Source organism: Panthera leo, chromosome A1, assembly GCF_018350215.1.
Source record: "Panthera leo isolate Ple1 chromosome A1, P.leo_Ple1_pat1.1, whole genome shotgun sequence".
Lineage (NCBI taxonomy): Eukaryota > Metazoa > Chordata > Mammalia > Carnivora > Felidae > Panthera > Panthera leo.
Window position 1 is genome coordinate 211279380 of NC_056679.1, and position 13555 is coordinate 211292934.

Here is a 13555-nt window from a genome sequence, read left to right on the forward strand (position 1 = left end):
AAAGTAGCAATAATCATGATAATCGAGGAGCCAAATGCAGCGAGCTCTCACTGTGCCCTGGGTGTGGAGATGCCCACACTGACCGTCTTGTGGAAGCCTCAAAGACCATCGAAAATGATGTGATTGTTGTCGTATTGAAACTATACCAAGGCCCTATCCTCTGACAGTGCTTTGCTCATAAGTTGCTTGTAAAGCAGCCATAAAAATTCTCTGGTCAGACTTCCAAATATTTCATAGGGAAAGATAGTTGTTAAAAAATAGATGCTAAAAACGCTCTGCTTTTATAACTTAAATCTAGTCCCCAGTTTAAAAAGTGGGAAATTATACCAATTTGACCATCCTATATGCTTGGTGGATACAACTAATAAAAAGGGTCAGTGTATATTTTGAAAGCAGGCTTTGTTTTTGTTTTTCTGAAAATTCTACAGGGTAGTAAGATTTATGGTCACAGATTTTTGTACCAGTTGTCAGTGATTTTTGAAGAGGACCGTTCCTCAGTAACAGCGTGTCAATATTTAAGTAGGTTTATTGAAAAGACCTCTAAGACCTCTAAGAGCTGAGCCATTTAATTCATCCCTTAACCACCATAAAAAATGTTTTGGACTAATGATGATCACATTAAGGTGAGGCATGGTGACTGATGGATTCTGCTCTGCTTTCTTGAGAGAAGAAGAAAGGGGTAGGTGATGGGAAAGAGCCTGAGAAGCACTGGTCTAGATAACACAATCAACATTTCCATGCACATTTTCCTTGAAGCCTCTTCCTTCGTTCCTACATTCTCTTTGCATGCTTTTAAGAAATCATGAGAAGTTGGCGCCTCATTCAGACAAAAGGAAAACAATCAGTCCAGAGACCACAGTGTACCCTCATTGCTGAAAATGTTAGTGGGGAGGGAAGTGACTGGTGGCTCTGAGACATTTTCAACTCATCGTACATTTGGACAATGTTCTGGGCCCATAAGTGCCGTGGAGTCCACCAATTTATATATATACATACATATATACATTTTAAATGGAGGGGTGCCTGGGTAGTTCAGTCAGGTGAGTGGCCGACTTCAGTTCAGGTCATGATCTTGCGGTTCAGGAGTTCAAACCCCACATCGGCTCTCTGCTGAGTGTGGAGCCTACTTCAGATCCTCTGTCCCCCTCTCTCTGCCCTTCCCCCGCTACACTCTCCCTCTCAAAAGTAAATAAACATTAAAAAAACCAGATGGGGGCGCCTGGGTGGCTTAGTCGGTTGGGTGTCCGACTGCAGCTCAGGTCATGATCTCACAGCTCGTGGGCTCAATCCCCGCGTCGGGCTCTGTGCTGACAGCTCAGAGCCTGGAGCCCGTTTCGGATTCTGTGTCTCCCTCTCTCTCTGCCCCGCCCTGCTCACACTCCTTGTGTGTGTGTCTCTCTCTCTCTCTCTCTCTCAAAAATAAACATTAAAAAAAAAAAAAAAAAAGGATGGACTGTGGCAGTTCCCACTGCCAGGTGCAGAGAAGCAGGCTGGAGTAATTTGCAGTGTCCCCTCCTCGTCTCAGTCTGCTAGCAAGTTGGCACCACACTGGGGTGTCCGGGCCTCAAGGCCCGACACTTTACCAAGCTCTGGTGTCAGGAGTTAGGGCTCTGGTAGGAAACACAGACTCTACCCAATGTGTTATACGGCACAAAAATCTTAAGAGCTTTAAGTGTTAGAAATGATACTGGTGGACTTAAAAAAAAAAAAAAGACAAGCATGTAGAGTTTATTATATAATGTGATCTCAACTATGTAAAAATGTGCCAGGAAAAATTTGGAAGGAAATATAGCAAAAGAGTAAAACTTCTCTTGTTAGGAGTAGAGGCACCGGTTAACTTCTTTGTAGTTTTCTGTATTTCCCTAATTTTCTACAACAAGCATTAGAGAAACATATTTTTCCCTATAACAAAAACATAGAGGGGAAGAGACATTTGGTTACACTAGAAATAATGACACTCCTGGCTGATCTATTTCTTAACATCAAATATAATGAAGCGAATCTGTATTATAGTTCCAATTTATTTACTTTAAGCTAATTCCTTTAGATTAGGATTTTCTTAGAGAGGAAACCCCATCTACTGAAGAAAACATATTTCTCATCAAGGGTACTTTACCTAATCGTACTGCCCTTGTGTGTGTGTGGCATGACTTTTAAGGTAATAACAATAAACAAACAGGGGCGCCTGGGTGGCTCAGTCAGTTAAGCATCTGACTTCAGCTCAGGTCACGATCTAACGGTTTGTCAGTTTGAGCCATGCATCGGGGTCTGAGGTGACAGCTCAGAGCCTAGAGCCTGCTTCAGATTCTGTCTCTGTCTCTCTCTACCCCTCCCCGACTCGTGCTGTCTCTCTCAAATATAAATATTTTTTAAAATTAAAAAAAAAAAACAAGAAACAAAATAGGTTTTGGGATTAAAGATCACTTTAACTAGTGCAACATAAATTAGTATTTCCTTTAAGATAGTCACTTAAGGAAACCATTTTTCCACTGGTATTGCCATTTCTCAAAGTATTTTTTTTGGAACTTTCTGTGGTACTGCTCAGGAAAATCATTCCTTTACTTTAATCACTCCCTATTTTTGACAAAAATGGTCTCACCAGTTTGATACCTCATTTACCTGACTTGACTTCAAGTGGCTTTTGGCCTGTCCTAAAAAAAAACAAATCTATTGTTCAAAGGATAAAATTCCCCTAACACTGAGAGTAAAAAAAAAATAATAGTAATAATAATGCCACAGATTTTTTGAAAATAATTCTGAAACAAAGTGTTCCAACCATATTTTGAGTAATAAGAGCACTCTCACAACACCTGACTGACCTCCCCCCTCCAAGAAGACTACTCTCAGGTGGCCAGGGTACTGGGGGGAATAAAAGGGATCCATTATGAATTAATGCGTGGTCTAGATAAAGACTATGAAAATAGACTGATTTCATATTCCAGTAAAAACTAACAAAACCCTGTTAGAAGGCATAGATTTTTAAGTACAACAGAGAAATGAAAAGCCATCAGTAGTTGCTTTGATCCTTTGGTATGACCGGCAGGGGCAGAACCCTGGGCTGGAGATCCTGTGGGCTCCTTCCTGTAGAACAATGTTCACAAAAGATAGGACTACACTTTCTCTCCATTTGCTTTGTTCATCATTTATCAACACTGGCTTCACATTAGAATTACTTAATAAAAATACCGGTCGCTGGCAACCTTCAGACAATGGAATCTGAATCTCAGAGGATAGAGCATGGGTATATATGTGTGTGGGGTGTGTGTGTGTGTGTGTGTGTGTGCTCTTTATTCTTTTCTTCCTTCTTTTTTCTCTCCTAGCCTTACCTTTCCCCAGTTCCTAAGTGACTCAGATGCACTAAAGCACAGTAAGGGGTGAGAACCACGGGCAGCTGGTCCAGACGAGGATCACAGCTTCTCTCACACAGCACATCTCAGTTAGCTAACAAAATGAGCTCCTGAACAACTCATTGCATTGGGGCATCTGGGTGGATCAGTCGGTTAAGCATCTGACTCTTGATTTTGGCTTGGGTCGTGACCTCACGAGTTTGTCAGGATGAGCCCCGCATCAGGCTCTGCGCTATTAGCTATTAGTGCAGAGCCTGCTTGGGATTCTCTTTCTCCCTCTCTGTCTCTGCTCCTCTCCCAAGTCACATGTGTGCTCTCTCTAAAATAAACATTAAAAAAAAACAACACCACAATTCACTGCATTTATCATCTCATGCTATGATGCATAAAAACAAAAATACTGCTTGGTCCATACATGTAACCTTAAAAATAATATTTTAAAATGGAGGATAAGAAGCATACAGTTTCTAGTTGAGCACATATAAGAAGAAAATACTTGGCACAAATGATGAAACCATGTCAGAACCTAGTCATTAGAGGTGATTCTATGTTCTTCTTTTGGCGTGTCTGTAGATCGGAAATTCCCCACAATGAATATGTCTCATCTTTGTGATACCTACTCTTGTGCTGGCCTGTTCACTTAAGAGATAAAGACCACGTACCGGCAGTATCTTGGGCAGTCACATCCACGCCATGTGTAACCATGACCCTGAGGCATTCCACATGCCCTTTTGTAGCAGCAAGATGAAAGCTGGAAAAGAGGTAAACACAATTGCCTTAAGATTTCCACTCTTTGGAGTTCATCTCCAACAATGTTTTGTTTTGCCTCCTCATGTACATTTTCTCTCACCTGAGCTCCACAACCACCTAGGGAGTAGATATTATTATCAATCTCATTTTAAAGATGAAGAAACTGAGGCTCAAAGTGGTCTGATAATTTGCTCATTGACACTTTTTATTAAGTAATAGAGCAGGACCTAGATCTTAGGTTTTCCAACCTAAAGACCAGGCTTGGGGTCTTTATGGGGTGCCTGGGTGGCTCAGTTGGTTGAGAGTCCGATTCTTGGTTTTGGCTCTGGTCATGGTCCCTGGGTCATGGGACTAAGCCTTTGCATTGGGCTCCATGCTGAGCATGGAGGCTGCTTGAGGGTCTGTCTCTCTCTCCCCCTTTGTGCTGTCTCTAAAATAATAATAAAAAAAGATTCAACTACATTATTTATTTGTCTCTTTAAGAAACAAGAGAGCTCAAACCAGATTCAATTCCTAAATAGTAAGTAATTTTTCAACTTTTTTTCTGTTGTCTAGTGCTTTCAGCAAAGCCATTATTTTCAAGTAATACTCTATATAAAGAGAAACTTGTCTGAGTCAAACGATGGCCAAAGTTCTTGGACAAGATTAATGTCAAATCCATTGTTGTGCTGTAGCTGAATAACAGCAGATGGACACAACTTTTGTTAGTGGTTAATGTGTGCCAACCATCTTACTACCCACTTGCATACATCGTCTCTTTTCAATCTTATAACAGCCTTTAAGATGAGTCCTATCACTATCTCCATTATATGGCAGGTGTCTATGCCCAGGCAGGTGCAAACAACATGAAAGAAAGCCCACAATTAGGCTCCAGTATTCAATGACACTTGGGCGTAACAACCATGCTCGGCATGTATAGACTTGCCATTAAATGAAGGGATAACATCCAAATGCCATACCAATCATCCTTTGCAGATCCCAAGGGTGAAGGGCACTTCTACAGGCAGAAGCAAAGCATAATTCCACTGGGCATTCAGGCCCAGAGGCTGAGAAGGCCAAGAACCTTGGGAAGGGCTCCTTCCTATGGAGAGAGGTTAATGAACCTTCCATTTCTTCTCCTGCCCCAGTTCTGTTTTGGGGAGTTACTTTCTCAGCTTACTTGCCATGCAGCATCTTACCTGTCAGTGAACAACCAGGTTGTATTTTTTCACAGGAAAGAACCTATAACTGGGGCCCAGGGTCACACCCAAATAGCAAATCCAAGAGCTACACAATTAAAACCCAAGTCATCTTGACCACACGCCTCTTCTCTGAAGGATGAGGCTCAGTGAATGTGGACAGATCAGCAAATGTGGACACTTCAGTTTTGATTGCAAATCAGCCATACTTTACCCGCGTACCTTTAGTAAGTCAATTTAACCTCTCTGAACCTACATTTCCTTCACTGTAAATTACGAGGATTGAGTCAGATGATATCTGATGTTTCCTCCAGCTCTGACAACATTCTATTATTTTAGCTTGATTGGCTCTAATCACACAACTACTTCTGCCCCTGTGCAGCAATTTACGTGTAATGTTTCCTTACAGCCAAATCTACTTTGTAGGTGTTTTCACATTACAGTCAAACCTGGATCATGTGGAGTGACTTGGGAATGTGGTAACTTGTTTAAATGGAATTCCTGATTAAATACAACTCAACAAGGACCAAGGACCGAAAGAACCTCCCTAAAAGGCAGTACCGTAGCTCTGCTTTCAGCATTGTTGGGCACACTGAATTTACATTATGTAAACTTCGCATTTAAGCTGTGAATGGTTTATTTTAACTGATCTTGTTGGAATGTCTCTAAAACTTTTTCAGCATTAGGAACAGTGTATGTCACATAATTTAATTGCCCTTGAAGACATGAAGTCACCACTAAGAGCCTCAATTATCGATCTCTGCTTTCGAGCTATTAATCTAAATGCCCCAGATTATTAAGACCTAATATTCATTAATATTATCTTTTCTTAATGTTTGTGTGTCTGCTTCTAAGATGTCTACTCTGCCATCAACTATGACCAGGGAAGAACTAAATCAAAACTATCTGGACAAGAAGACAGCCATATCCTATGTTTAAGACAAAAGTACAGGGATAAGTAATTAATGCATGCACGCGCGCGCACACACACACACACACACACACACACACACACACACAAACATACACATGTGTAGATTATATAGCTTTTGGTTGAAGTATAACGTATGAAAAGAAAACTTCACAATTGTATGGGCTGTTAAATTTTTATAAATGGAACATGCCCATTTTATTTTCATACAAGGAAACAGAACCTGGCCAGAGACCCATAAGCTCTCCTCGCATCTCCTGTTGGTACCCCGGAAAGCTCTCCACGTGTCCCTTCTAGTTATAACCTCCCACCTCCCACCGCATTTTTTATATTTTTTCTACTCTGAGGCTTCTCGGAGTTTCTCTGGATTGCACACTATAGTTATCAGGGGTTGAAATTGCAGACACATGTGACCAGGATGCATTACTGCAAGCTACTACTGTACATTGATAGGTGGAATCTAATGAATGCAACATGCTATTCTCTGGATGACTTGGGAGCTGTAGGGTTTTAGGATCATTATTTGGAAGGTTAATAATTGTAACAAGGCAGGAGAAGTGACGTGTTAGGCAGGTGGGTTCAAAATGCAATCCTAGGATAGAAACTTTTTTGGACATTTCTGTTTTTTAAAACAAAAGCCCTTATATCAACCCAAATCAACACATGATTGATGGCTGTAACACATTTCATTGAGGGATCCAGTTAATGATGGTGTCACTGCATATGCTTTAATAAATTGTGTGTGTGTGTGTGTGTGTGTGTATGAGGCTTTGTTTCACCCTGTCTCTCTCATTACAGTTTAGATCAGGGGGTGATTTTTCTCCCTTCTATTCTAGGAACTCTCCAACTAATTCTCCTGTAGAATATTGTGTCCTACGGAGAAAACAGAATAATAAGAGTCTTTTCACAATTCATAATTTTATCCTCATATATTTCACGTAAACTTTAAGCACTCACCACTCTTATAAATAAAATCAACAAAGTACAAATAACTAGAAATGGCTGCTTATATAGATAGCTGCTTATATAAGATATTCATGCTTCTAATTTTACACTGCATAATCTCATGTTTTGAGCTAGTAAAATCTTTAATTGATGTGATTCAATTAAATATATCACGATTTCAAGATGTTTCTCAAAGAAAGGGGATAAAAGCATGAAAAGCAGAAAAAGGAAGAGTTGACCATTTTAGCCCGAAGTTTCTAATTCATTTTTCCAGACAGACAAGGAGCTCCACTATGTATCATTATTCTGAGTAGGCACTTCCAGGAAACGAGAGCAAAGCCAAGAAACATGACACGTAAGTTTGCTCGCAGGGAATAATTACTAATGCTGTGCATCATCTGTTTGCCCCTCCAGATTTGCCCTCCACCTTTATCCCCTGGGTCAGTGGCCCAGGAAGCAGATCTCTTATGGACTGCATCCAATGGGCTGCCTCGTCCGTTGGCTTCTAGTTGGGTTCAATGAATGGGAGGCACTACAAGAGACAGGAAGAGGAGAAGAAAGAGTTCGGGGCATTATCCCCTCTACTCTCCCCCTGCCAGGCCACACACTGGCAGTCATGGCTCTCCTCTACTTCCTCCATGAAGTTCACAGCTCTGGGGGCCGGTTCTCCTAAAGCTACAGTCGCAGCTCTGTCTGGGTTTTGGTAACTGCTCTCTCTCCAGGTCCTTGCAGGTTGGGGGGCAGGGAGCACAAGGACGTTGAAATAGATCCCACTGCTATTGGCCCAGGGCTGCTTTCCCAACCCTGCTGGTTTAAATCTGACCACGATTTTGTAAATAGTTCCTTTCTTAGAGGGTAATTAATTATCCTGTCAGAGGGTGCTGTTTCCTACTGGGACCTTGAATGTTGGGTATTCTGTGTGTGATCATCCACAGGACGAACTGTCAGGTTCCTCTGGATATTATTTGATTAAATATTTATACAGGCAAATTCAGGCTTTAAAAAAAATGTTTCACCTCACATGTAATTGAGTAGCTTTACTTAAGAGTTTGGGGCATTTGGGCTAAAATGCTTTGACAGGAGAATGTGCCAAATCACTTAACTTACACAGAATATGATATGGGGCTTCTGATATAATGTTAGGCCAGAGTAGGAATTAGTTTAAAAGGTACAAGAATACACCTCTCAAAGGATCAGAAAAACAACGGACTTAAATGTGAGCCACACGCAGTCTAGAATAAGTCACAATGCAATAAAGAAATGCTAAAATTCAGATTTTAAACTGGATTTGGTCTTGAAAGAATAACCAATACCCTATCCATAACATATGTGAGCACATACAGTTGTACCTGCTACAACTGTGTTCTCAAATTGGGAAAGCCTTCCAAAGTTTCTATGTGCACATCCTGTGGAATAACAAGGTTCTTGGTAGTGAACTGGAAGTAAAAGAATGTCTAGTAAAATCTTCAATAGCACATGCTATATTCTACACTCTCTCTGTATATATAGTATATTGTACAGTACTCTATACAATCAATATCTACTAACTATATATACCACTCTTTAACGCACTATAAAAAAAAGTCTGTGGTTTGGATTTAGAAAGAGAAAATATAAAATAACCATCAAGACATGTATTTTGTTATCTACTGACCACTCTGATTAACTCCTTAAAATAACCTATTTTTTATCTATTAATGTGTCATTGCCATAGAATTTTAGTCCGAAAATCACTTTACTACCTAACTTGGGACAAAGGATCTATAACCCGAGTATGCTAAACCAAACCACATAAAAGAAAACCAAAATGGTCAGTGTACTGATTTAGCTTTCTTTTTTTTTTAATTTTTAACTTCTATTTATTTATTTTTAAGTAATCTCTACACCCAACATGGGGCTTGCACTCACACCTTCAAGATCAAGAGTTGCATGCTATCAGATACCCCTAGCTTTGTCTTGTTTTTATGCAAGCTGTACAAATGCAGAAGAAATAAGGCACAAACCAGACAATGACATGACTGTCAGCAACTCCCCAACAACCCATCTCCTTAACATAAATGGTAGCACTAAGATCTGGTTACCTTACACTTGAACAACAACCAACAAGAGACGTGTCATTTTGCTAATCGTCCTCAGAGAGAAAGCTGCTGGAAGATAAAGTGCGTCTTCTTTCTCTCACTGCCCCCTCCCTGTGCCTAGAAAAAAACCTCTTAATCAGGAGTAGAGTAAATGCCATTGTACAGAAGGGCAAGATGGGAAAATTGCATCGGTGTTGCTGTGCTGGTGGTGTATTTAACTTGGACAACCCGTCATTTTAGTTTTAGCCTCAGAAAATCTGGCCCTTATTCCTCAAAGCCATGATTTTGAAAAATTAAAACTTCTAACATTACAGCTTTATTAAAACTTGGAGGAAGGACATGTATAGATGTAATCAGATGAGAAAGTTTAACAGGAAATGTAATATTGGGGAGGTAAGGCATGTAATTATTTAAGGACTCAGACTAACTGGGTTTCAATCTGTGCTTTGCCACTTATTGGCGTGTGATCTCAGGCAAGGTCTTGGTATCTCGGTTTCCACATCTGTAAAAGGGGCTTTGAAGAGTAAACGACTTCTACATAAAAGCACTTAGCAAAATGTGAGGCACATAGTAAATACCGCCCTCCCCCCCACCACCATCACCAAAAAAGAAAAAAACCACCAACTGTTACAGCCTCACCAACACAAGGCAAGTCAGAGAGTCCAGGTCATGTTGCTTAATAAAAGGATTTGTTTCAACGTTCAGAAAAGACAGGCTAATAGAGGTTAAATTAGAACCACCAGTGCTTAAGAAATGAAAAAAGGAAAGGGAAAGAATAAAACCTATGTGCATCTCTCCTGAATGGAAACTCTAGGGAACAAAGTTGTAGGCAGCCACAGACGACAAAAAAGCCATCCAAGACCAGCTTTGTCCGAAGCTCGCACTTGAGCTGCTAACATTCTGGCACCTTTGACGGAAGTGATAATCCTCAAAGCAGGATTTGGCAGCAGTGAATCATTAGCATTTAGTCTCTGAATGTGAACAAGAAGCACAGCCAACTTTTAATAAGAGACTCCAGTGAAAAGTTGGGTTCGGTCAGGTGGAAAAACATGATTAGTCATTGGCAGAATCTGGATTTGTAAATGACAGTGAGTAGGTTTCTTTTCTTATGCAGTGACTGATAGGTGTAGCCATCCTCAGTGGTGGCAGGCCAGGTGACTGGTGGGTTGGGGACCACCCCGTCCGGATTGCAGGTGGGCCCCCAGGGGTTACTGCAGGCTTAGAGCGCAGATGGTGCCCCAGGCCAGCACACAAGTAATGAAGAGCATGGGTGGTGGCCTCCGATAGCCTGTGTGCTGGACGGCTGGTATGAGAAAACACCTCTAAAGGGAGTCTGCAGGTGTGGGTGAGAGGGGGTAGGCAAAGTCGTATAGGTTGATTAACGCCACCCCTCACCCCAAAACGTAGTCTTGACAATGTTAATTCTAGGGCACTGGAGCTAACCCAAGTATGGGATAGTTTTCATATTTCTGCTAGAGCTAAATATACCAAATCATTCATACATTTGTATTACGATACCAGGGTATTTACATGCCAGCCACTATTCTAAGCACTGAGAAACACGTGGTAAATAAAACAAAGCCCTCATGGATCTCGGCTTTTAGTGGGAAGTCTAAAGATAAACCAGTGGCTCTTAACTGGGGGAGATTTTGTCCCGCCCAGGGCACATTTGGCAACGTCTGGAGATATTTTTAATTATTCACGGGGTGGGGGTGGGGGTGGGCGGTGGGAAGATTCTACTGGCATCTAATGCAGAAAGGCCAGAGACGCTGTTAAAATCCTACAACGCACAGGACAGCCCCCTCCCTCCCCCAATAATTATCTAGTCCAAAATGTCAATAATGTCAATATGTCAAAATGTCAATAGTTGAGAAACTCTGATGAACCATTAAAAACAAATGTATAATGCTAAAATTCTATTAAAACAAACACTGAGAAAACAACATGAGCAGATTTTAATCTTTTTATTGAGACAGAATTCACAGACCAAAAAATTCACCATTTTAGAATGTACAATTCAGTTGTTTTCAGTATATTGAAAGAGTTGTGCAACCAACATCATTATCTAATTCCAGAGCATTTTCACTGCCCTAAAAAATTTACATGTCAGTCAGCAGTCACTTCCTATTCCCATGTACCCCCAGCCCTTGGCAATCACTACTCTACTTTATGGCTCTATGGATTTGCCTATTCTAGATGTTTCACAAAGACAGAATCATGTAATATGTGGTCTTTTGTGCCTGGCTTCTTTCATTTGGCATGTTTTCAAGGTCCATCTGTATTGTAGCATCTATTGGTACTTCTTTCCTTCCTTAAGGCACCTGGGTGGCTCAGCTGGTTAAGTGTCTGACTCTTGATTTCGACTCAGGTCATGATCTCATGGTTCATGAGTTCGAGTCCCACGTTGGGGCTGTCAGTGCAGAGCCAGCATGGGATTTTCTGTCTCTGTCTCTGTCTCTGTCTCTCTCTCTCTCTGCTTTCCTGAAGTGAGCACTCTCTCTCTAAATAAATAAATAAACTTAAAATTCCATTGTATGTATATATCACATTTTCTTTATCTATTTGTTGGTTATGGACATTTGGGTTGTTTCTACTTTTTGATTACTATGAACCATGCTACTAGAACATTCACCTAACAAGTGTTTGTATGGATACCAGTTTTTAATCCTAGTGGGTATATACCTAGGAGTGGAATTGCTGGGCCAGTGGTAACCCTGCTGAACTCTCCGGGGAGCTGCTAAGCTATTTTCTGAAGCCGCGGCACCATTTCAAAATCCCAGCAACAACACACAAGGGCTCCAGTTGTTCTACGTTCTAGCCGAGACTTGTTACTGTTTGGCAAATTTTAATTTAAGAGATGAGAATTTAACTGCAACCTAAATTTTCCAGAGAAGAAACATTTAAGTCTTTCTTAATGAACCCTTTGAAGTAGTTATTTCAGTTAATTATCGGCTGAAACTTCCCCTTGGAGGAATATAAAAGAGTGAATGCAAAACAAATTCGGAGTATCCGCTGGCTTTGTCTTTGTGTGGACTTTTACTCATTAAAAAGTGTAGCCTTTCCTTTTAAAGATAAGAGAGGGCATTCAAGAGTCTATACGGCAGTGAATCTTCTGAGAGATTTTGTTGACTTGATTCTCTCTTCAGATGGGTCAAGAATTCAGTGGAGGGAAGGGTATGAAAATCTTTTACCCACTCCTCTGATCCCTGGTCCAGTGACAGGGACAGGCGTCACTGCCCAGGGATACAGCAGGGTGGCTCTCTGGATCCCAGTGTAGCCGAAGTGACCGCTCTTCGAGAGCCTACGTCTTGGTGACTCAGAGTACTTGGCGGCCCAGGAGCTCATTAGAAACACAGGCTCCCAGTTCCCATCCCACGTCCACAGAACCCGAGGCTGTTTTACAAGTTTCCAGCTGAGCCACGTGCACATTCCAACTGGAGATGCGCTGCTCTAAGTGGAGGACAAGTTGCAAAGCTCCCACCATCATTTTTACCAAGGTGCCCATTGTTTCAAAGTTCTTTTGAAGACATGATTTCCCTGAGCCTTAAAAACAATCTCGTGGATATGTTCCACAAAAAAGGAATCGATGCTGTTTTAAGTTTCATCATAATAGGAAATGTTCAACTCTGCTTATAAAACTCAGCTGGGCCCGTCGCAGAGAAATAACTGAAAGGCACAAACAGAACAGCCTGAAGATTTACATAATACTACTTTGATCCCTTTGCTGCTTATTGATATTAGGAATTTCTCTGCTTTTGTCACTTGGAAAGTTCCCAAGGTTTCTGTGCTTAAGAGTTTTGTGGCTCCCAATGTGTCTTTCTCTCTCCCTCGGGCACCCCTGCCTTCCACAATGCATTATGGTTTTTACTCATTACATCCCCCAACCAGCCTGTGGGAGGGTAACTATTATCATCCCCATTTTCCAGAAAAGGAAGGAAACTAAGGCACAGAGAAGTTTAGTAACTTGGCCAAATTCCCAGGACGAACAAGGCGGGGAGGTTGGATTCTAACCGGGGCACTCTGCCTCAGAACTGGCCCTTTATCACCATGCTGAGAAATTCCACTATTTTGTTAAATCACTTGCAAACTGTGAAGCACTATATAACTTACTGGCTGTGCTGCTCTTTAAAAAATAGTGCTTAAACTAAAAAATGGAAGTATTTGGCCAAAAACACAAATACAGGTTTCTCACTGGGGCAGACTAGGGTTGCTGGTATTCTCCAGTGGCTAGGAAAGGCTGGAATATTTCTCAGGGCTCTTAACCCGAAGGGGATTTGAGTGTTGCTGTTCAGAAGCCTGTGAGTGATGGCCTGGAAAGTTCCTTCT

The 13555-nt window shown here is 41.2% G+C and overlaps 1 protein-coding gene across 1 annotated transcript in view; it reads right to left on the reverse strand.

The window, feature by feature from the left end:
• Positions 1-13555, reverse strand: part of RAI14 (retinoic acid induced 14) — a 131762-nt gene that overhangs the window by 32460 nt on the left and 85747 nt on the right. The window contains 1 exon segment of the mRNA XM_042952380.1: positions 4010-4098. Coding sequence (XP_042808314.1) covers positions 4010-4098 — 89 coding nt within the window.